Source organism: Ambystoma mexicanum, chromosome 1q (genome assembly GCF_040938575.1).
Source record: "Ambystoma mexicanum isolate Mex_15411 chromosome 1q, UKY_AmexF1_1, whole genome shotgun sequence".
Classification (NCBI taxonomy): domain Eukaryota; kingdom Metazoa; phylum Chordata; class Amphibia; order Caudata; family Ambystomatidae; genus Ambystoma; species Ambystoma mexicanum.
In genome coordinates this window covers 1340820503-1340845131 of record NC_090922.1, presented here as the reverse complement: position 1 = coordinate 1340845131, position 24629 = coordinate 1340820503, and the positions used below count along the sequence as shown (strand labels likewise).

At 46.0% G+C, this 24629-nt stretch overlaps 1 protein-coding gene across 1 annotated transcript in view; it reads right to left on the bottom strand.

The window, feature by feature from the left end:
- Positions 1-24629, bottom strand: part of NRDC (nardilysin convertase) — a 1236039-nt gene that overhangs the window by 964811 nt on the left and 246599 nt on the right. The window contains exons 13-14 of the mRNA XM_069642204.1: positions 7600-7658; positions 7456-7510 (exon numbers count right to left, since the gene is read on the bottom strand). Of these exons, the coding sequence (XP_069498305.1) occupies positions 7456-7510; positions 7600-7658 (114 nt within the window). The remainder of the gene's footprint in view (positions 1-7455; positions 7511-7599; positions 7659-24629) is intronic.

The window sequence follows — 24629 nt, the reverse complement described above, 5'->3', positions numbered from 1 at the left end:
GGTCAAGCACAACTCTCAGGCCTGCGTGGTTCTTTTTCTGAATGGCTAAAACCCTGGAGTAAAAGTCCAAGCCTCGCTGGGAGGCTGGGACTTCCGGTCGCCCGTCGAGAGCCAAGCAGTAGAGGATCTCCGCCAAAAGAGTTGCTGTCCCAACTTGAGGGATGGGAGGGGGGGGGGTCTTTGGGAGGGGGGGAGGAACGAGTGGCTGGGAAGGGTAGACAGTACCACATGGATACTACAGAGAGGATACAGGGGTCCGTGAAATTCTGGTGCCAGAAATGTGCATGGAGAGCAAGCCTGCCCCACACTGGAGACACGTGGATCCGGAGGGATGCGTCATGCCTTCTTTCCCTCTGAGGATGTTGCGGAGGAGGGGGACTGGAAAAAGCCCTTTCTCCACCCAGCCCCCTTTTTGTTGCTTGCGCCGATGTTGAGTCGGCGAGCAGTCCGGCTGCCTGGACCTCCGTTCTTGGAAGCCGTGGAAACCTCCGTATGTAGGCCCCTTGTCAGAGCGCTGCTGTGACTGGTGTACGATTTGGGTGTGGTCTTTGTCAGGATGGATAAAGACTTGGCCGTTTGTGAGCTGTTTTTCTTTTTGTCCAGCACCACGTCCGTGGTGGAGTGGAAGAGGTCACCCCCTAGAACGGCAGATCTACTATGCTTTCCTAGACGTCCGGTTTGAATTTAGTAGCACAGAGCCAGGCTGTTCTTCTCATGTCCGTGGCGATGCAGATGGCCCGGCCAGAGATGTCAATGTGGGCCACAGTGGACTCATGATGTTCTGCGCCACCCTCTTGGCCTCAGCCAGTCCCACCTTGAAACGTGATTGGCTCGCGTAGGAAGCTCTGGGAGGAAATCCGCCAGCATGGCGTCAGCGTTTGCCTGACAAAGATGCAAAGATGTGTTGGAATACAGCTTCTTCCCGTATGCCTCCAAGATCTTCTCCTTGCCTAGCAGCGCCGCCGAGGAGGAGGCCGAGGACGACTGAGGCTTGGAGTATAGTGATGCTGCGGCGATCACCGAGGAGTAGGGCTGAGGATGGGTCAATAGTAATAGTGTATCCGTCTCCATCGGCTGTACTTTGCGTAAAGGCATCGATTGACCGGCTGGACCGAATGGGGCTTCAGCCAAACCTTCTTGGCCAAGGTGACTACATCTGTCTGCATCAGGATTCCCGTCTTAGCAGAGAGGCGTTGCGTGAGGACTTCTGCGAGGACCCCCCCTTCTGGTTGCCCCTCAGCTTGGGAGCCGGTAGCCTTACAGGCCTTGGGCCTGCCAGAAACTGAATCTGAGGAACCCCGATCCATGGGAACCCCAGGGAAGGAGTTGCAGCGCTGTGGAGCTTTGCTGAATAGAGGGCCTACTTTGTCTTGAGAGTTCCTGGAGTCAAAGTCCTTAATGTGGGGCTGAGGCAAAGTGTGGAAGATCTCCCTCCACCACGACAACCGATTCTTCAATGCCCCGTTACCGAGAGCGCTGCAAGCTGAACATGGCGTCCCAGCGGTGGTCGGGCTCCAAACACTCAAGTTAGAGTGCATGTGGGTCTGAGGCAGGGAACGAGCAGTCGCATTTGGCACAACTTGTGAATCCTCCTGCGACCGATACGCGCCAGGGGTGGCCAGGCACCAAAGGGAAGTTAAATAAGATTGTAAAAACTAATCAGGGAGCAAGCAGAAAGCAAAAAAAAAATCTCTGCGATGGTTGCCAGGTCAGACACCATATGTGCGGATAAAGGGACTGAGTCGAGGCGCTGGAGGGTGGGGCATTGTCAACGCGCTAAAATAGATTTAAAGGGAAAGCTCAATTTTTCATTGGCAAAGGTTCCGGTACCGTCGCCATGTTGGGGGATGCTCAAAAGGATGGAGGTGAGGAGACGGGGTGTTTGAGTACATTCAAAACATCACAGCTGCATTACCTTAATAGCTGTAGATCCGTCAGCAAATGTGGCTGGCAGCATGGACGGCCGCAGACAAGTTTACCTTGGGTGCTCGTTCAACCTGTGCTCATAAATGTAGATGAGTGTAGACATAGAAAGCAGACGTCTTGGGGATATGATGCTTCACTTACTAAATGGAGACCAAAAGAACCGGCAATGTCCCTCTGTCCCAGCTCCCATTTATGAACTTCAACACCCACCCTAGCAAGTACTGATTGACATCCACCAAAAACACAATTAGTGGAACAAAGAAACCAAAAGATGGGGTATTCCCCTGGGCCTAGGTCCTTTACCACCAGTACGGAACAACTCTGAATTCCAACCGGGTTTGTCGAGAGCGGAATTCAGAATGAGGTGGAAATCAAGGGGATTAAAAGTAAATCCCAATTAGATGATAAAGACAGTGCCCATGATTCGAAAATGAAACATTGGATCTCTAACAAAAACAAAAACCAGAGGAGCCAGATCCCTTAACACGCTTGAGCCCACTTTATTAACGGGATAGACTAAAGCAAAACTATCTACTCTGTATTACTTACTAGATTGCTTTGACTCAAACGAGAAGCTAGCCTAAATGGCCAATTGAGAACAAGATATTAGAACAAAAATAGATGCCGAATCATGGGGCCGAATCTGGTCACTCATACAGCGGTTATCCAGATATGCTGAACAAGAATTAATCCAGTTTGTCCACCACATGTTGGAGGAAAATGCGGGTGAATGGTATCCCGAGTCACATGGGTTGGACATGTCTAAAGGCAAAACATTTCTGGAAAGAAATCATCATACAAATTAAATCACTGGAATAGAATTGCCTTGTGCTATTAGGTGTAACAGGTGAAGGTGCGTATCCCGTGACTGGCCATATGACGACACTGACTACTCACCTTTTAGTAGCAGCCAAGATCACTGTTGCACGTAACTGGAAAAATCCTGAAGGAGCAATTGTATAGATGTGGCCCTGCAATCTCTTTGACATACTAGCACTGGAAAAAATCATCGTAATAAGCATGGGATGTTATCCAAAATATGTGAACAAATGATTACCTTTCATCGAATACCTACAGAACTACCCACAGTTCACTGGTAGACCTAGGCAAAAACATTTTGCCTTATTGTGATTGGAGGGGTCGCAAGTTAAAACTAAAGGGTTTTCAGAGGGTGCGTGATCTGGAGTGGGAGACGGGAGAAAGTTAACTATTTATTGCACAGCATTAACCTTAAGCCTTGATAATAGTCAAGAATAAAGATTATCCATAGATATTGATTTAATTCATTAAACCATTGCTGTGATTATATGATGCAGCCTTATTGTTAAATAAAAGTGGTTAAAAATACAATATGAACTTAAAATTCATAAGGAACAAGTTACTTACCTGTAACTTGTTCTCCAGCATGGGTCTGCCATGGATTCACATGCTCATGAATATTCCCCGTTAGGCTGGGAATCCTCGGTAAAGAAAAAAATCATTTTCAGTTTAGTTTCTGAACTGTCTTTCTACTATTAACCAATCACTGGTCTCTGGGTCATACTGCCTTCCACCTAAGCCCCTCATCTGGCAGCCATCTTCAGATTTGGTAGCACGTAAAGTGGCAGTAGGACTAAGAAGGGCCAGACCCATGCTGGAGAACAACAGTTACAGGTAAGTAACTTGCATCTTCTTCAGCATGGGGTCTGGCATGGATTCACATAGCAGTACACACATGCACAACCACAGGAGGTGGTGTTAGGGAGAATTCTGATAAATGGCCGATTTCCCTTACCTCGTGAGTCCCTCAGCAGTTTTGCTGGATTTCTAGGATTTACTTGTTTCACCTGGTAAGAGTGTGAGCCTTTTTCCCCACTCTTGCATGTGTTTTGCTGTGTGTGTTTTCACTTTGTGTGATCTTGAGCACTGGAGCCTCACCTACTCCATGGCCTCATATTTTTCATGCTTGTTACACAGCACCTTCAGTGCAATGACGCAGGGTTGTCTTCGAGACTTCCCACTGACTCCATTTTCTGGGGCTGACTACTGCCCCCCAGAAAAGGTAAAGTTGCCATTAACTTTATTTTAGTCACTTTAAACCACAGACCCAGTACACCCCATCTTACATGGAGTATTGGAAAGGGTTAATTTGTATCCCTTGTTTCGCTTCCTTTACATCAAGACTTGGCTGGTGGCAGTGGCAACTAACGTAACATTTCTACCGCGGTTATCTTATATAACCATATATTGTTTCAGGCTATTACATTAGCCTCGAACATGAACCCGCTTGACCAAATACAATTTATTTTGGCTCGGCTGGGTTTATTCGCCATTTTTTTTGTTAAAGTCTCTCGTGTTTTTCTCTGCGCCCCTCTGCGATGATTCCTTTGTTCGCTGTCTTTTCGCGGGCTTCTGCACAGAAGCCTTCGTTAAGGCACCTGAAAGTCTAGGTAGGCAGGATGTGAGGGAGGGATCTTCGGACCCCTGCCATGGGTTCCCTTGGTAACCCTGTTTGATAGGCTGAGGGGACTGTCCTTGCCAGGACAGCCACCCTGCTGTTTTATTGACAGCCAGGCTGTATGAATGGGAGAAAACTGCATAAAAAGCAGGTCTCTGGGACTGGAAAGGGGGAGTCACCACTGGAACGAAAGAACCAACGAGGAGCTGATGGAAGAGGACCCCCTACAACGACTGAACCTTGCAGTGAAGCCCTGCTGCAGGTTTGAATCTTCAGAATCAGACGACAGAGAAGATCCTCCAGGAAACTTCGTCCCTTGAGCTGGTGGGACCAACCAGTTCGCCCAAACTGCAAGCCAGGACCCCTTCTCTGGTCAAATTCGCTGTACAGAGCTACAGTGGGCGGATAGCCAGGAAGGTCGGACCCTGCTTGGGTTTTAAGGAGCGCACCTTTTATTTATTGCTTTGCTCTGCTGCTGGTTTCTTCCCTGGGTAGTGCAAAACCCTCCAGTCTTCCTACTTCTTGTCAGCCCGACAGTCGGTTCAGGAACCGTGAGCCTGCAGGAACTACCAGGAACGTCCGCCTCAGCTAAAGCTACTTCTCCGTTTTAAGGTACTGTGCAAATCCGGTTGATCGTTTCGTTCGACCGCGGTGAAAGTGCCCCACATTGCACATCTTTTTCCAATCTGAGGGCTTGTCCTTCTCTTCTCTTTGAACTAACTTTTCTATCAACCAACCTTGTCCGGAAACCGTGCCACGAATTTTACTGCCGAACTACCCTGAACTGTGTGATCTTGAGCAAAAGACTTGACCCATTGACATTGGCCCTAAGCCTTTTCTACCTGATTCTATCACTGTAGTTCCCCTTGTTCAATTGCCCCGAGTACTTACCTGTTGGTTTGATTTAATTTCTATTAACTTTGCCCCCCCCCCTTTTAAATTGCTGGAGTGCCATTTTGCTCCCACTTCATTTTGTGAGCTTAACTTGTCTGGAATTTAAGGGACGTGGTGTGGTGTAATAAGAGTGTGATTTTTAGACTGCTTATAATAGTGTAATGGTCTACAACTGAAGCGTGAAATAAATGTATATTCTTTTACTTGAAAACCTTGAGTCAGTGTTTGCCTGAATCATAGTCATTGCTGTCCTTTGTGTAACTATCCGATACTGCTCCACTTACTCTTGAGATAAGTCTGGCTGCTCAGCCATCGCTACCACTTTAACTGTGTACTACAGTCTTGTACCAAAGGTGAATTTGTACTGTCACTTGTAGTCTTAATTGTGTGTGGTGTTCCCAAAGGGTACTGCATATAATTCTGCCTAACAGGTGGCAAGGCTCAATATTAAGCATCACTTACCTCCTCACCAGGCTCACCTTCAAGCGAACAGGTTGGTCCGGATGGACATGTTCTTGCAGAACGCACAGTCCTCCCCACGTGCGACTTGTTGGCGTGTAGGCAGTAGAGGCACCGGGAGTGCTTGTCCTCAAGGACGTTTTGCAGTCCACATCCTGGGCAGTTCCTAAACAGTTTGGATCCAGTAGGTGTCGAATCTCCTTTGTCCTGGGCCATGTCCGAATTGGGGTAGGCCTCAAAAGGTCTTCCGGAATCCTCCAAGAAGTGTAATTCGACAAAAATCCACCCTTGAGGGGCATAGAAATTTCCAAAACGGGTCCCCGTTGATCGAAAGAAGAATCGGTGGAGCTTGAGGCTCGAATTGACCAAAAAAATAAGAGTAAACTCTTCAAAAAACACAACACTTGAACGTGCGGTAAAAATCTGAAGATGCCTGCCAGAAGAGGGGCTTAGGTCACTGGCTGGGGGCAGTATGACCCAGAGACCGGTGATTGGTTAATAGTAGAAAGACAGTTGAGAAACAAAACAAACTGATTTTTTTCATTACCGAGGATTCCCAGCCTGACGACGGGGAATATTCATGACCATGGGAATCCATGCCAGACCCCATGCTGGAGAAGGGTGCCTCACGTATCCTCAATTACTCTGGGACACAGACTGCCCCACATTGCACAATGTTAGTCGGAAGACAGCTCGCACAAGGGTAGGGTAAAACTATAATCAATCCCATGCTTTTTCAAATGTAATTCCTTCTATATATAGCAAATTTTAAAGGTTTTCATTTAAAATGTCCAATACTTTCCAAAACAGTACTCATAAGCAAGCATGTTTTATGTATTATCAGGAAAATGTATTTTAATCACCCATGTATGTATGCTATGCTTCAATTTCATCTCAAGCTGAGCTAAATCCGACCAACACTTAATTAAAGCAGCAAAGCCCTTTGCATCAGGTACAAGAAATAAGATAACACTGGTTATCATGCTGGACAGAGAATACCAGGCTATGAGTATAGATGTGAGCAATAGTAAGGTGACACAATTTGGTGAATATTTTAGGTTCAGACTAGAGGATGGTCATCCTGTGTGCGAGTAATTCAACCAATCCTCGTTTTTCTTGCATTCCAGAGGTTATTCTGAAATTCAAAAGGCAAAGCAAATATGCTGAATGCAAACGTAAAAATCAATACAGCCATGGCTGTATGTCATGCTTATTGCATAGTGAAACCTGGGATCTCTCTGTAGCAGATTCAAAAGTAGAACATTTAGGAAAACAAAACGTTTAACACTGTTACCTGGAGAACTATCTCATCATTTTCACTCAATTTCAGCCTCCACAAAAGAGCAACACAATTACATATTAAGGCTATGTGGTGTTACTAAAGCCTATGAGCGTCAACCCCTGGATTTCTGTTCCAGGGCTTCTTTTTAAACCAGTCGTGTTCTGTTATTAAATTGTTGCTGCTAGATAATCGGCCCACAGTTTAAATGCGAATACCAAGGAGTCCCATTTAGCATTGAGAAAGTTTCAGCATTGCTAATTCACTAAGACCTAGTTCCTTATATGATCAATGCCCATCTCCCCACCTAACCCAGAGTGATCTTCGTGCAAAGGTGTTTGAATAGTGTTAACAGAAGACATGTTGCATGTGGAAAGTTAAAGTACAGTTATAAAGAATGCAACCTATACAGATGGGCCATGCTTTGCAATTCAAATATAAGAAATCTAGCATGCATTACCTGCTCTTGATAATGAAATTCATTTGCCTCAATTTTCTGAATTTCTTCAAATATTCTGAAAAAAATTAAATTCTTTTTGAATTGAAGTCCTAGAGAAAACCATAAGATAATGAATACAAAAGCAACATTACATGTCAGAATTACCTTTGCTGTGGCCCCAATTGCTGCAGCATTTTCAAATACTGGAAAACTATGTGAGTAACCTAAGAAGGAAAATAATATTTATTTTATAATTCATACCTTGTATTTTGTAGTGTTTGAGTTTATAAATATGATGTGTAATGGGCACTTATGAGGCAAGCTCATTAGGCAAAGTTATCACATATTGGTACTACCACCAGTCGCCAACAGGCACATTTTTATCCCACTTCAGCAAACACTTTTTTTTGTAAAAGGCACTAGAAGCAATGATGTTCACGACCGACAGTGGCACAATAGTTAGACTCCTTCAGGGCTTTAAACATTGCCACTGCCCATCTTTCAAGTATCCCTTTTATGAAGTGTCACAGGGAAAGGCAAGTACTGCATCGAGGAACATGTTGAGTAACAGTTGTTTGAAAATGATTCCTTTCATATAACCAGTACATCTGAAACATAGGAAAATGAAGGTGGAAAGATGAACTAATACTCTCAGATCACCTCCTGATGAAAGAACGGGTTGACTAATTCCAATATGTTGTTGCCAACCATTAATGTATTACCTTCTGCCAATTTTCCATGAAAACAACCTCAATTTATCTAATTTTCACCTTTTTGTAACCATTTGTTTCACCCATTCCACAAAATAGAGAAGAGCTCATCTTTAATCTCTGAAGCAAGAAGTGACAACTGGAGGAGGGGCGACTTATCTGGCGATTGATGAAAGCAGCACATATGCAAAGTAAGAGTGCATTTTATATTGCGTTTTACAAACAAGTTTACATTTCTGATAATCCAGTCCTTAATGCTGCTAATAGCAGAAGATTTGTAGTGCTAGTAATATAACCACAGTTAGAGTAGAACTTGTAAACCCTGTAAATAGTAGTTGTGTTTTTCTACAGCTCTCTGGGAGGGCTTTACAAGCCCTAAACCCAAGGGTGTGCTAATACACCTGACAAGAAAGGGAAGTCGAAGTTATGTAATGACAAGGCTCAACTCTCAGGGATAGCATGTTGCTAAAAAGGACCATTAGTCTACACCCCCTTCCACAGAAACATACACCATACCGAGATACTGAAAAATGTATACCGTTATTGTCCTACACATATAGCTTTATATTCATTGAAATAAATACTAAAGCACAAAGTATTAAAAAATTCCCATCATATGTGTTAAAATGGATTTCTAAAATCAGCCCGTGGGAGGAGAATTTTCGGAGGGCACCATATTGGTGGTAAATAAGGAAGGCACAAAGATGTTAGTCAAAAGCCAATCAAGGTAGAGTGGAAAAGCAGTTAAGGCTTAGTATCAGGAAAAGTGTGAGAGTGGTCTAGGGCTACAATGAGTCCACAGAGAACAACAATGATTCAAGTTAGTTCAGGTCAGGTGGGTGATCAGATGCAGGAAAAACAGTTCATATAGTTTGAATAGGCATAAACCCAGTTCCCTCTATTTTACGACATCCAGCCCTAAGATGAATGGGGCCTCATGCCCAAAAAAAGTCAGGTTAAAACGACGGTTTCCTTCAGGAACATATTGGTGCTTTGAAATTTAGGTTAGTATTTACTTCAAGTCAGTCAATTACCCTACTCTATACTATTCCCAAGTTAGTTTTAGGAAAGGATCCTTAGCCCAGGTTCTACTACCAAAGGCCAGGGGAGTTTATGGACACCAGCTCTGTACCCTATAGGAGACTAGGGGTGGGGGGCGACTGAAACCAACGTGTTCACTTACACACACCCCCCCCCCCCCCAACACTCTGAGTTCCGATTCATCCAAGTCGCACTGTAGGTCTTCCAGAATTCGGTGGGGACACAATCTCCAGTCCTTCCTTAGAGTGATGGAAGTCCAGGAGTCGCAGAAGTCACTTTTCTTGTCTGGAGCTGGTCGCAGTAAATACCAGACGGTTCCAGGCAACTTCTTGAGGACTGCCAAATGAGGAAAAAAAGCAGTCTTCGGCAGTGCAGACCGTTCAGGACTCCTCACGGGATATCAGATTGTGCCAGCAAACGTCACCACGGTCAGGCTGCTCTTCTTCATAGAAGTCTTGGTTCCAAATATGTCAAACAGCTGCAGGAGCCCTCCTATTATCCAAGATTCAGGCTGGGAACCAGTCCAAGTCCATCAATGGTAAAGATCTGCAACATTCAACAGCCCAGTGTTGTCCAATACTGGACAACCAGTGGTCATCACATCGTCAAGCAACAGACCTTCGGGCACCAGAGAATGTGGACTGGGAACGGACAGTACCAGCCCCCTCCTCTGGCTCACACACACAAAGCACACTTACCTGTGAAAGCAGCAGATCTGGAAAGGTTGGAAGAAGGCCAAAAGACCAGATGGCCAAAGAATATGTGAACATCTCGAGGCACGGTCATTTTAGGGTGCTAGCTACCTTGAGTAGCCATTTGCAGTAAATGCTTAAGTGCTCAAGAACAATATCACAAAAACGGTTGAAATCACACAGCTGCCACCAGCCTGTCTTAGGCACATCGTCAAAGTAACCTAGAAGCTATTAGGTAAAAGATTACAAAGATACAAAGTATCATAACTGTACTTCACAGTAAGGTGATGTGTGCAACTGTAAAAATAAAAGAATTCCAAAAGAGAGACAAAGTCTCACAGTACCGACAGTCTTAGGTACTAGTTAGTTTACCCATAAGAATGAGCAAACCAGAGAAGGGAAATAAAGCAGTCCACCTTGCACTACGGCACTCGGAATACATTCCATGAGAGTGGCAATCACTCTGCACTTAACCCTGGCCCCTGCTGGACTGGGAGCACTTGTCCCTCTCGCCCTCCATCACACTTCCTGGCTGCGCACTTGCATTACCTTGAATGTACTACGCTTAGCAGGTTGGTTTGTCCTGTCCTGCCTGTCTGTCTGTCAGCAGGGGAGAGGGGGAGCGAACGCAGAAGAAAAAAGGAGGTTGTGAGGTGCTTCCGGAACTGGAGATGGTTCTCCTCAAGTTTTAGAGTGGCAGGGATGCTGTTCCAGAGGGAGGCCCCAGCCGAAGACAAATCTACCCCCAGCTTGTTTCTTTGAAAATTGACTGACCCTGAGGGAGTTCGAGGTAGAGGAGCAAAGAGCTCGTGAGGGCAGGTATTTGCGGAGAGATAGCTGAAGGCATTTTGGACCTAGGTCCCAGAAAGCCTTGTGGACAATGCAAAGGGTTTTAGATTTAATCCTTGCATCCCACTGGGAGTCAATGGAGACATTTCAGAGCTGGAGAGATACGATCCCAGGGCTTGAGGCCAAGGACAAGTCTCGCAGTCCTGTTCTGGATTAGTTGCAGAAGGCGAAGAGTAGAGGCAGGTAGATTTAGAAAGCGGCTGTTACAATAGTCCAACCTATAGGGAACCAGAGCTTGGGAAACCATGAGCTTCTGGGGAAGGAGAGGAAAGGCAGAGTAACTCTGAGGAGGTGCAGTAGGAAGTTTGACTTTTTAGAGACCTCAGAGATGTGGGCGGAGAAGGAAAGTGTGGAGTCAAAGATGACCCCGAGGTTCTTAGCCTCGCAGGTGGGGGTAGGAGGAGGGCCCAGGGAAGCTGGTCAGAGAGTGAGGGGAAAGGATGGTGAATGTGTGCCGATGAGAAGGATCTCCGTCTTGCTAGCATTCAGACAAAGATCATTGGCGGCACACCAATCGTGAACAGCGATCACAGAGATGAGAGAGGGAGAGTAGGTGGCAGAGGGCAGCCTGAAAATGAGTCGAGTGTTATCAGCGTAGCACTGGAAATTTAAGCAGGAAATGGCAATGCAGTGGGCGAGAGTTGCCAGGTATTGGTTGAAAAGCCAGGGAGAGAGGTTAGATACCTGGGGAACACCACAGGTAGAGAGGAAGAGGGATGATAGGAAGGACCCAAGTTGGACCTGGGAGGGTCAATCAGAAAGGAAAGAGGTCAGCCAGGCCAGAACCTGATACCCAGGTCATCATGGTGACGGTGGAGCAGGATGGTAGGGTTGACTGTGTCAAAGGCAAAAGAGAGATCGAGGAGGATGAGGACAGAGGGAATGTTAGAGTCAAGTATGGAGAGCAGATCTTCACGGATGTTCAGGAGAGCAGTTTCTGTGCTTCTGGCAGCTCTGAAGCCAGACTGGTGGTTATGTAGACAGCCAACAGAATTGGAATGAAGGTTAAGCTGAGAGATGCCAACTTTTCCAGGAGTTTGCCCAGAAAGGGAGTAATGGAAATCGGGCGATAGTTAGCAGGACAAGAATGATTAGCTGTGGGTTTCTTGAGAAGAGGAAGCACAAGGGAGTGCTTCTGAGGGGAGGGGAAGGATCCTGAGGCAAAGGAGTGGTTGCAAAAATCAGCAAGGGCCGGATCGAGGGCGTCAATGTGGTCCTTGATGGATTTAGAGGAACAGGGATGAACCTGTTTTGATGAGGCTTTCATAGATCGGACTTGTCTAGCAACCTCGTCAGCGGAGAAAAGAGGAAAGGGCGAGAAGGATGGTGGGGGTGGGGCTAAGAAGGGTCAGCAAGCACAGATGGAGAGGGGAGAGGCGGGGTGGGGGTGGAGAGAGTGGACAGGATGTCCTGGGTTTCTGAGATGAAGTGAGGGGCAAGGGCATTGCAAAGAGCCTGGGAAGCAGCAGGAGGGGTAGAGACTGCAGAAGGGTTGGCCAGCTCCTTGCAGATTTTAAAGAGTTCAGACGAGTTGTTAGATGCTGCAGAGACACAAGCTTGAATGTGGGCTCTCTTCTTGGTGAGGACAGAGAGTCGGTATTGCCTTTGCAGCAGGCGACAGGCCAGTTTGTCAGAGGATGAACAAGAAGCCCTCCATTTCCTCTCAGCCACCCTACACTTACGTTTAAGTGTAGCTAGGTCAGAGTCATACCAGGAATTGCACTTGGCTTTGGACTTCAAACAGACCCTCGTGACAGGGGCAAGAGCATCAAGAGTATCAGAAATTGAGGAGTAGAGCAGAGACAGGGCTGTATCAGGATGTGAGACAGCCAGAGGTGGAGGGGGGGGGGGGGGGAGTGGCAGCAAAAGCCTCAAATGACACACGCTTAATGGGTCGGATGTCCAAGAAGGTAGGTGGCAGTGTTGGGGTAGGCTTGGCTTGCTTGGGGGGAGGGGGGGAGATGAGAGGAGAGAGTGATCACAGGGATGGAGAGGGAGAGGTCAGAGGAGATCAAGACATCGAGTGTGTGCCCTGCAGAGTGACTTGGGCCAAAGGGGAGGATAGACAGGGAGTCGCAGAGGTCACGGAAGAGTACAGAGGAGAAACAAGGCGAGTCTAAATGTATATGGAGGTCACCAACGAGGAGGAGTTGAGTGGTAAAGGCCAGGAGCGAGGAGGAGAGGTCCACCCACTCAGAGAAATGAGGCGATTTGACCAGGAGGCGGTAGATGGTAGCCACAGTAAGATAATGGGTAGGCGAGAGAGAGAGCCTACAGACAAGGCATTCAAAAGAGGAGTAGGTCTGAGTGGGAATGATAGAGGCAGGAATCCACTCAAGAAAGATCAGGGCTAATCCCCCACCCCACCGGACCGGGAGTATCTGGGTGCGGAGAGGATCTTGTAGCCATCAGGGAGGAGAGTGTCAAAGCTCGTGACAGAGCTGGCCATGAACCATGACTCAGTAAGACCAAGGGCATCAAGGTCTAGTTCTTCAAGAAGGTGGCAGATGTCAGAGGAGTGTTTGACAGCAGAGCATGAGTTGAGAGTGGCAATATGAAGAATGTTGGCAGCCTTAAAGACCTTCCGGGGAGGGGTACAGATCAGAGGTAAGCCCTGTGGAGGAGAAAGAGCCCTAGGAGGGGCAGGAGGAGAGAGAGAGAGCAAGGTAGACAAAAGGGGAAAGGAAGTAACAGAAGGAGATGAGAGGAAATTGATGACCCAAGGGAAGCGCCTATCAAAGAGGAGGCGATTGGCCCGAGGGCCTTGGACCATGACACTTCCATTTAGGTAGACATTTATGATGACTTTAGAGGAGTCGAAGGAAGCCATGCGAACTTCACAGCGAGCACAGAGATCATATGAGGAGTCCATTGATCTGGCGAAGGAACGACAAAGAGGATGTCGGTGAGGGTCTGTCTGGAGGAAGTATTGGAGTAGGTGTCCGCGCTAGGAAGACCAGGGTTAGAGGCCAAGATATCCTTTTTGAACTTCTTCCTACCAGACTTCGTGAGAAGGGAAGGCTAGTAGATAGGAGAAACAGAAAGCGCTATGGGGGTAGAAGTGAGGAGAGGATGGAGAACTTTGGGGGGTTAAGGCAGGCAGGTGTGGGACAAAAGAGTGGTGAGGTCACGGGGCTGGCAAGTTACAGAGAAGCATCAGTATACAAGCAAAATTCAGAGAATTTCGCAATGTGCAACAAGATTCGACTTTCTAGAACAAAGCAAAAACAGCAAGATTTGACTCTTTAGCACAAAGCAAAAACAGCAAGATTTGGCTTTCCAATCAGGGATTCAGATGTTAAAGCATTTTAGGAAGCACTGGGAATCAGAATGACAACATGGGAGTAACAAGCAGAAAGAACAGTGATAGTCAAAGGTGGTAGGAGTGAGTCCATAAAGAGGTAACTAACGCATAGTTCTGGAGGTGGCAAAGTCAAGGCAGTCCGGATTTCTTAGAGGAGTGAGGTGGCAGCATCATTGTGGTTAGGGAGTAGTGAATTAGTGTCTGGATGCAGACAGAGGCCTTAAAAGTGGGCCTTTGCTGAGAGGGCCGGCTAAAGCCTGCCAGTCCCTGGTTGGATGGAAGACAATACTCATCAACCAATAGGAGTGCTGCACACAGAGGCGGTTCAGCACAGCCTGCCTACACAACAAAGTAAACCATGGCGGCAATCTAGGAAGGGCCAAAAAAACAGTCAAATAAGCAGGCACAAGTGGGAAAACTTGTGCTTTCAAAATAGCAAGGCAGCTCCAGGTATTAAAATGCTAAAAACAAAAATGGCAGCATGATTAAAATGCCAAATAAAACCGTCAACATTTAATGCAAATTTCGTTTCTTATTTTTCAATTTTCGATTTTTCAGGTTCAATAATTCCCCTGGAGGTGCAGTAATGCACCGAAAGTGCACATACCTAATGGAATGGTCAGCAGCCAGGCACAAACTCCACATGTGCAGGAAAAAGGCCACTTGGCCTTACTAATGTGAGGAAGCTAAGAAGAATAATAGAAGCTCCACCGGTACAGTAAGACCGGTAAGCAATTGTACGACATTTTTAGCCTAAGTAGCGGAAAAGTAAAGAGAAGAAAAGAAAAGAAAAACTTAAGTGTATACATATTCAAAGTTGACCATATTGAATATGATACCCTTGCAAACCCAAGGATCAAATCTCTCCCCACACGTTACAATAATGAGAAGGATGACAACTCACGTGGCTTGTGATGAATGCTGGGATTGTTGTGTTCATTCATTTAAGTTATTAGTGGGCTCCAATTCGTTAGAAATCGGTCCAATTCCACCCGCAGTGCCCCATCAATTTTGGACATAGCAGCCACATACCACACCCATGCCCAACACTCGTTCATGTCGGGTACAACCTGGGATTTCCAGTGTTTTACAATCGCCAGACATGCCACTATAAAGAAATGTGAAATCAACCCAGAGCTTCAGGCAATTAGCTTATAATGGCCTTGAGAGTCTTCATTTCCCAAAAGCAACACAAAGGGGCCCATCTCAAGTTCAAACCCACATATACCCCTGATCTCATCGACCACCGTCTGCCAGAATATCTGAATTTAGGGACATCCCCACCACACCACATGTGGAAATAAGAGCCCACAGATGCCCCACACCGCCAACACTGGGGGGAAGAGCGCGGGGGACATCTTATGCAAACGTACCGGGGTAAGATACCAACGGCATAATAGCTTGAAGCTGTTCTCCCTCAGTTGCAATGCCTGGGAGGTCTTGTTGGCCCTCGTCCAGATGTTGTACCAGGCTCATCAATGGGCACTCCAATGATCTCTTCCCACTTAGCCATTTATCCATGTGTGGAGATGCCCAATGACAAAGCTGCAAGTACCTAAAACCATCCCCATCCTCAACCATGTAGGCCTGCTTGCACACTACGAAAACTGCTGGCCCAGCCTGTAGAATGCTCCCTCTTTCCAGCAAGCAAATCTCTGCTCATCGACCCCCAGAGGGGATTCTGCATTCTCCCAGAGACCAGTTATAGGCGAGGGAAATGTGGTTGTCGCATAACTATGAGCTGATTTATCCCCATACTCCAATGTAGTTCTAGTCGTCGGAAGCCCCTGCTCCCGCCGTCTCCGAGTGCCATGGGGAAGCCAATATCTACAATGTAGAGGGGCCCCTAGGAGTCCTGCTCAATAGCTACCCAAAGCTTGGGATTCTGCCCAACTGACTGACACTTCAGCTGGGCCGCATACAGGTAGCTCTCAATATCTGGTACCGCTAAGCCCCCCGCTCCTTTAGCTGCTAGTAGTGTGTGGCTAGCTATCCTTGGAAACGTTCTAGACCATATAAATCGGAACACATGCGACTGAAAATCTTTAGGCAGCGCCTTTGGAATCTAGACGGGTAAGGCCCGGCATACGTAAAACAGACGCAGCACCAGGGTCATCTTGACCGCTGTTATTCTCCCCAAATCAGAACATTTCTGAGTTCACCCAACGTACCAGGTCCTGTTTGGCTTTGACAAAAAGCAGCACAATATCAGCCAAGTACAGATTAGCATATTGGGCCGTCAATTTCACCCCAGATACTTAGGGACTGTGATGCCCATGAGAAGGGGAAAGGTGTTTTCATGTGCCTCACTGTTCACATTTTGTAAAATTAATTTTGAAGCCGGAGACTATGCAGAATCTTTCCAACAAGACAATATAGGGCAACGTGATACTGGAATCTCGCATACAAAACAGGCCCTCCGTGTATAATGCTAATTTGTGCTGATGACCTGCTATGTCTAACCCACAGATATCCCCCGATGCATGCACTAAACAGGCCAAGGGATCCATAAACAGGGCGAACAGGAAAAATGGACAACCCTGCAGAGTTCCTCTAAGTAAACCCACCGGGTCTGAGTGGGCCTCATTCACTTTTATCCAGGCGGATGGGAGCACAAAGTTGGCGAGCACCAGTCTGCAGAACCTAAGGCCCAAACCAAACCCACCCCCCCATACCCTGTTGTCCAATTTCCCCTATCGAACTCATTTTCAGCACCCATCGAAAGCAGAGCCATTGCGCGCTTTTGCTTCCGTGCCCATGCCACGATATCTATCATGCTCTGTATGTTATCAAACGCCTGGCACCCAGGGATGAACCCGGTTTGGTCCACCATTACTAACCCAGGAAATTTTGCAGCCAGCCTTGTGGCTAGGATTTTCGAAAATGTTTGGGAGTCGCAATTAAGAACCGCAATCATCCTAAAAGAGGACCATAGGGCAGGAACCTTACCAGGCTTAGGGACTAACGTGAGCATGAATTCCTCCATTGAGGGTGTTTTAGACCCTGTACCAGCAAAGAAATTCAACATTTTGGCTAATCTGGGGGGTTAGGGGGTCTCCCGCTCTGAAATGCGGGGAAGGCAAGCCTCTTGAATAAAGGTCTTCTGTTATTATCCAAGGGGGATCCGTTGCAAACAACCCAGAATAGAAATGCAACAGTGTAAGCGATATTCAATCAACACTACAGCCAAGTCAATGCCTAGTCTGGGATGCTGAGGAAAACCCATATTCATGTATTTTTATGTCTAGTTCAGTACTCTGGATGACCACCCTTGTATAACACCCCCTCTTAGAATCCCCCTGACCCCACTGAGCCAAGAAGTAGGTTTGTTTTGCAAAATAAAAGGTTTATTTGAGAATATAAACTATGTCACACTTTATAATAAATTAATATCTGATAGTACACTTAGACATATGATGTTGATCAACAATGGGTAATCTGGCACTAGCACACTTCTTTACAATCAATGAGTAGTTAGTATAGGATGGATAAAGTAGCAAAAATACTTTTATGATTTCAAGGGAAAAGCAATGAGGAATAAAATGCAGTACAGAAATACTCGATATGATTTCAGCAAAAGATAAAGATAATCACTTTTTCTCTGGCAATTCACCCCTCTCCCCTATGCAATGTAAGAAATGGAAGGAGATGGAAAGAGGAGCACACAGTTCTCAGGAATGCAATCAAATACAATACAAAATTCAGTTCCCCCCCAGCAAGCTTAGAGGAAACAGGTAGGAGTTTGAAACACAGGCCCAAAATGCTTTTTTAAATGTGATGGCAATGGATGGGAAAATGTGCCAACTGATTTTAATTCCCTCTAGAGATTCAGGGTGAGTGGGAGATGCGTGTTGGTATTAGTTCAGGCTCACTTTAGCAATGCTCTATGAGTTATTACCAAGTTGCAAACGGATTTTAACAAAAGAAAGAATGGAGCTGCTATTTTGACAAGTGGAGAAATTGAGCCAAAATCGCAAATCGCGGTAAATTTCGCGAGTGTGTGAATCGCGATTACGGTAAAAGTATAAGGAGTCGGTTCTAAGCTTGTTGGAAAGCTTAGATTCTAAGCTTTCAGAGGAAATCTCGTTCCTAGCCCAAACGGTTCCAGAGATACGGACGATTAAATAAAGGTAGTTTTTCGGATTTAAAGTAAACTCAAAATGACAGGTGACAGCTTGCAGCTGCAGAATTGACAGGTTACACGATTTCTAGGAGGCAGTTCTACTTAGGTTAAAATAGGTTAAATAGTTTGGATTAGATTATTTTACCTAAGAGATTGGTTCTGCACAGTTCTGCTAGGTACTCAAAATATAAATTTGAACTAGGCCTTGTCACGGATCTGGTCAACACGTCTGGCTGTGGTTCTGTCTGCTCGGCGGGTCAATCAGGCACCGGTTCTGCTCACAGCGATCTGGGTCAGCTCTGCTCTGCTGGTCTAGCCTCTCTGGATTCTGGATGTAACACTGCTTTCTGGGTACTGCTACAGGTTCTTGCAAAAATTCTCAGCAAAACTTCAAACAGCTCGCCCGGCTGTTGAATAGTTTGGTTAGTTTTGAGGCCTGCTGAAGAGGATTCAGCTGGTGGATTCAGGCCTCTCTGCTACAAATTCTGGAGTTAATTTCTGCTACAGGTTCTGGAGATTGATGGATTTGAAGTCTGGATCTCTGGATGTGAATTCGGTCAGCATGCTCCGCAGCAAATGGAATTGAATGTGTCTAACTGTCCCAGCAGTCTCTTTTTATGTGTTTTGGAAAGTGGGTGTGTGCGTTGGTCATAACTAAACCTGCCCCTCTCACTTATCATTGGCCAATTCCTCCTCTCTCCCTTGATTGGAGGAAGGAAATGTGAGTCAGAGTGATGCTGTAGGTTTTATGGTCAGAGGAACCTCCCCTTGTCAGATTGCGCACACATCTATTTCTGACCCAAATACATATTTATCTATGTACCATTTTTCTAATATTATAGGTCCAGTTAACATATTTTCTGTAGCACCAAACCATCCGATCCCTGTCTTTGTACGATGTCGTGTCCACTGATGACAGAATCCTCCCCTTTTCTTCCAGATAACGACCTCTAAACCTTTCCAGATTTTACACAAAAGTGCACCAGGGATATGGGTTACAGATGATAAAGTGTCAGATTTTTAACATGCATACATTTGGAGTGAGACCCTATTTTCCGCTAGCAACCCCCCAGAATACACCACAGGATCCTAACGCCTCTTAAAATGTTCACAGAAAAATCACAGAAATAATGATATTACTTATATAATTCTGACAAGTCCGCACTATGAGTTATCTAACTTTTTAAAATTATGCTCTGGTCAAAAAGGGGTGTGGCTTCCCACATCACAGGGTGGAATAACTGGTTTATCCACTTCCCCCAAGCCAGCTTGTTCACAGAGGCACAGCTGCCCCCCAGTTTCTCCCAAGAGGAAGCTATTTTACGATGCCCCCAATATAACATTTGCCTGAGTCCAGGACAGGCCTTTGTTCAACTCCCTGTAGTCCCCAGCTGCTCCACCCCAATCTAATCAGAGAGGTGACAACTCCTTTTGGCAACTGGCAGCAGGATGCAGCTAGGCCTGTGAAGAGTGGCTGTTGATCCAGTTTCAACTCCTGTCGGGGGTAGTTGTCAGGCAGAATCCAGTTTCATTAAGCCAGGTTTCAGCTAAATGTCACTTTTTGTTCCCAGTTTTCTACATTCAAATCAAACTGACAATTCTTACCTATACATTAAATAATTACTTCCTTCAAGTCATTGCAGAATATAGTTTTACATTGTATCCACCTCTTAGCAAGTCTTTCCTTGGTCTGGTTTTGTTTCATTTGTTCAGTTTTACACAAAAGTCTGGTGGTTTTAAAACGCCGGCTTTCTGATAGTGGTGAGTCCTGGTAATGCAACCATTTTTGGGATTAAGAAAATGAATTCCCCACAGTTCTGAGTTGCTTTTTTGGCAATCAGCATTGCCATTCCAAATGGTTTCAGGCTACTGTGTGTGTAGCCCAATGGGGGTTTTAGGCAGTGCCCTCCTGTGCTCACAGCATAGGCAAAAATGGGTGGCAGTCTATTCTTCATGTTTTCCCTGTGCACTCTCTGGTGAGTTCTGCCCATCATGATGTTTTCCATGCCAGTACTGCACAGTTTTATGGTAGGGCTTGGATGCATGGGTAAAAACATCCCACAACAATATTCACATTTTCCCGGGCTCAGCCTCATTTAGTGTGCCTACCTACATCCTCAAACCCCCAATTGTGGTGCTAATCTTTTGGGCCTGGAGTTTGTAAGCAAAAATGTGGGATGCCGTGTTAGATGTACTATAGTAGAAGTGTTTTGTTCGAGCTCCTGTAGGTTTTCCTAGCCCCGTTTCCTCATATATTGGACCTCCCACTCTTGAACCCTCTCCTCAGTCTGAACTCGCTGGGTTGAAAGCATATTTTTTCCCGCTGAGGCTATACTGATAAGCTCCCCCCTCAAAGTAGGTTTGAAAGCCTGCCATACCCCTGATAAATAGACATCCCCTGTGAGATTATCCTGAAAGTACTGTGATCCTGTCCAAAATAGTGGTGCAGACCGCCTGGTCCGCCAACAGGGAGTCATTCAGCTTCCACCCTGTGAATTCCCTTCCTCCTCCTAGGCCATACCCAACTAACTGAAAGGTGATGGGAGAGTGATCTGAGAAGAGTGCTACCTCTATTGTGGCCGATGTGATCCCCGCTAGCAAGGAATGAGATACCAAAAAGTAGCCAATCCTGGAGTTGGTGCGATGAACGTGTGAGAAATGGGAATAGTCACGCTGATTGGGGTGAAGATGTCGCCACACATCAACCAGCTGCATATCAGCCATAGCCTGTTTAAGAAAGACGGTCCTAGACACCTCACCAGGGCTCCAGGGCCCAATCTATTGCTCCCTCCGTCCAGCACTACAATGAAATCCCCCCCTATCACCAGCTTACCCCACTGGAACTGCGCTATGTGAGGGAACATTCGGGCAAAGAACTGGTCTTGCAGCAGATTGGGTCCATATACAGCCATCAGGGTTAGATCTTTCCCCACTATGAGTACGTGCAGCCCAATGGCATCTTTTAAAACCGCCACCCATTCAAAAAGTAGGGATCTAGCAATCAAGACTGCAATCCCTGCTTTTTTAAAAAAAGGTGAGGAGGCAAAATACTGATGGGAAACCAGCTGTATCGCTACCTCGGCCAGTCACGCTGCAAGAGGTGGGTCTCCTAGAACAAGGTATATGTCAGCATCAAGGTTAACCAGCTAGGAAAGCACACACTTCCGCTTTCTTGGAGAGTTTATCCACTGGACATTTATCAAAACAATTTTTAAAATCCACCATCGTCGTATTTATTTGGATTTATAAAGCGCACACATGGCCCTGAGGTTTCGAGGCGCTGTTACAGTACATTCCCTTGAATACATATTGAACCGATACTTGAGAATGATTGCAAAGGTTCAAAGACATTGTTGAGGACGTGTTCCATGGTTACAGCGGAACATCTTTAGAAAACATTCATGTGCAGTCTAGTTGAATAACGTGGGTTTTAGCACCTTTCTAAATGGCAGGAGGGAGTTTTCCTTTCGTACTGCAAGCAATTCATCAACCGCTTGCCAGCTTGTAACCAACCCTCTGAGCCCATATTCAAATTCTGTGACCCTGCCAACCATACATACTGGTTCCATCTTCTGCCTCCAGAGGGACATCCCCAGCCATACCAGCCACCCATTGCAGAGAATCAGACACAATGACATTGGATATGAAAAACAACAAAAAAGATAATAAGAAATGATTCAAACCTGTGAGATAAAAAAAAAAGAAAATTCTCTACATCGACTCTGTTTGGGGAAATCATCCGGCCCGACCGACAAAAAGGCAATGTACTCCTGATGCCCCTCTATGAACCAATCCTAACGCTTACGGCCTGTAGCAGCCTAAACTACGGCTACCATTGCCACTCATTCCGAACCGTGAACTGTAAACCCTGAACTGTGACCAACACAAAAGTGGCAGGGACCCTGCTAAGAACAGATTGTGACTGTCTCCCATATAGAGCATTCAGTCAGAGCCTCTGCATACTTGCTGCTCTCCCCTTCTGTCCATTGAGAGTCTCTTCCGATCCATCCTACTACTTTTTCTGTAACGCCTTTGAGACCATGCAGCAGTCAAAGTTTGAGGACCTCAGTTCAGGCAAATGCCTCTCTGCTTCAGGAATTTTCAGGGATTCAACAGTTGTTCAGAGGGAAGTGAATTTGGTGTTGAGCTCCATCCATTTGGAACAAGATCTGAAACGGGTAACCCCACTGATAACGGGTCTCCTTTCCCGATAGCTAGTCAGTCAATGGTCTCATCAGCCTGCGTTTTATTTTTGTTCCAGGGGCGTCCAGTTAAGCGTGAGGTCAGCCTCCACATCTCCCAGTATGTCCAGGAACAGACCCCGGACATATTCCTCCAGGTCCTTAATCTCTCTGGGGATCCCCCGGATCCGGATATAATTCCTGTGGGATTGGTTTTCAGAATCGTCCTCTTGCTCTTCTGCAGTGTACCTGTAAGCTTCAAGCGCTGCCACTCTCTGCTCTAGCTGATTATAAAAGTGTGCCTGATCATAAAAGGCTGATCCAAGCCTGGATTAATTCTGCTGTACATTATGAGTTAGATCCTGAATGGAGCTTTTTAATTCCTTCACTGTCGGCTCCATTTCTTTCTGAATGGATTGAAATAGACGAAAAATGTTCCCCCTTCGTGGCTGGCTGTGCATCGTCCTCCACCACCGGCGTTGGATCAGTGACCACCCTTGGTTGTTGAAGCATTTCTTTAATTGCAGGCACTGCCCTTCCTTTGGTCTTTCAGGAGTTCATCTTACGCATGGGTAAGGGGTGCACCGCTATCAGCACCAGTGGGGCCGGCGGCCAGTCGACACCAAAGAGGGCGTGCATGCAAAGTAAAGCAGGGCTTCCTGAGATCCCCATGCACCACTCCCACCCCGGCTCTGCAAAAGTGTCTACCACTATATATATATATGCAAAAAAAACTACCACTTACGCCTCACACCACACGCCCATTGGTAATCAAAAGTCTCAAATGGGCAACTGGACACATACGCTACCTAGGTATAATGATATCTCGGGATAAACAAACACTGTATACGGAAAACTATGAATTAATAATACAGGCGCAGAAAGTAAAGTTTCAAACATGGGCCAAACTGCCTATATCCCTAAACGGCCGGGCTGCTATCCTCAAAATGGTGGTTCTCTCCAAGGTACTTTATCTTTTTGTTAATATACCAATCTGGCCGGGTAGAACCTTCTTTGACAAAATTAGAGCAATGGCAGTGTCCTTTGCTGCACCGAACTTCGAACTATATTACCTAGCGGCGCAAGCGCAATTTGCGAAACATTGGTATTACACGGAGGATCGCTCACCACATGTGTGGCTTGAAAAATTTGCGGCACACCCAATAGATCTCTGCTCTGTTATATTCTACACCCAATACAAAGACTCCTGCCCTTACGACCCAGTAGGAACCACAGTACGCGCATGGACAGCACTATAAAAAAAACTGGAAATAGTAACCCCATATGACCCAGATGTCCCCCTGTGGAAATACCCTGGCATACCGCCCACGCTGGATAAAACAATACAAAGACATTGGGACCCGAATAAAGAAATCCAAATGCGAGACCTGTTTCCGAATGGGAAATTTGTAACAAGAGAGGAATTTGGGGATGCAATAGGAGGGGGACCACTTAAAATAATTGAATATCATAGGATGAAATCGGCATTTAAGGCGTGCTGGCCACTCTTTCCAGACGAACCGCCATCACACCCATGTATACAAGCTACCACGTCAGGTGCGGGGATAGGAGTTTCCAAATTATATTCATTAGTACAAACACTCACCCCTACTACGAATCATATTAAAACCAAATGGGAAAAAGACCTGAATCTGAGCATCCCAGATGAAAAGTGGAGCAAATATTGCATGCTTACTAAGTCGGTATCTCTGAATGCCGGCATTCGACTGATTCGGTTCAAGATCCTAAACAGACTACACTACACCCCCGCGAAGATGACTAAATTCTCTACGGCCCAATCCGGGTAATGCCCTAAATGCAAAACTAATCAGGCCGGGTCATACCACATGTACTGGGAATGCCCCCCAATCATTGCATTCTGGAAAGAGGTAGCGGAAATACTGGAAGACTTTACACAGATTCCAGCTGACATGGCTCCACAAAAACATTTATTTGGAGATATAGGTAAGCAAGCAGAAAAGACAAGGAGACTGTTAAATGTCTCGTGCGCTGTAGCCAAAAGATGCATATTGAAATGTTGGACAAGCCCCCTCCCGCCCAAAATGGAACATTTTTTGCACGATTTGACTTATGTAAATGAATGTGAAGAACAATACACGTTGACGGTGACATCGAGTTGCGGCCCAAAGGACATATGGGCCCCATTCAGGATGTACCTCTGCGAACTAGCCTCTGATGGAGAAACTTCCATGTAATTAAAATGTAAAAGCTGTAATATGTATCTGATAATATGTGTTTTATATATGCCATGTATGCACTGTGCGAAGAGTTGAA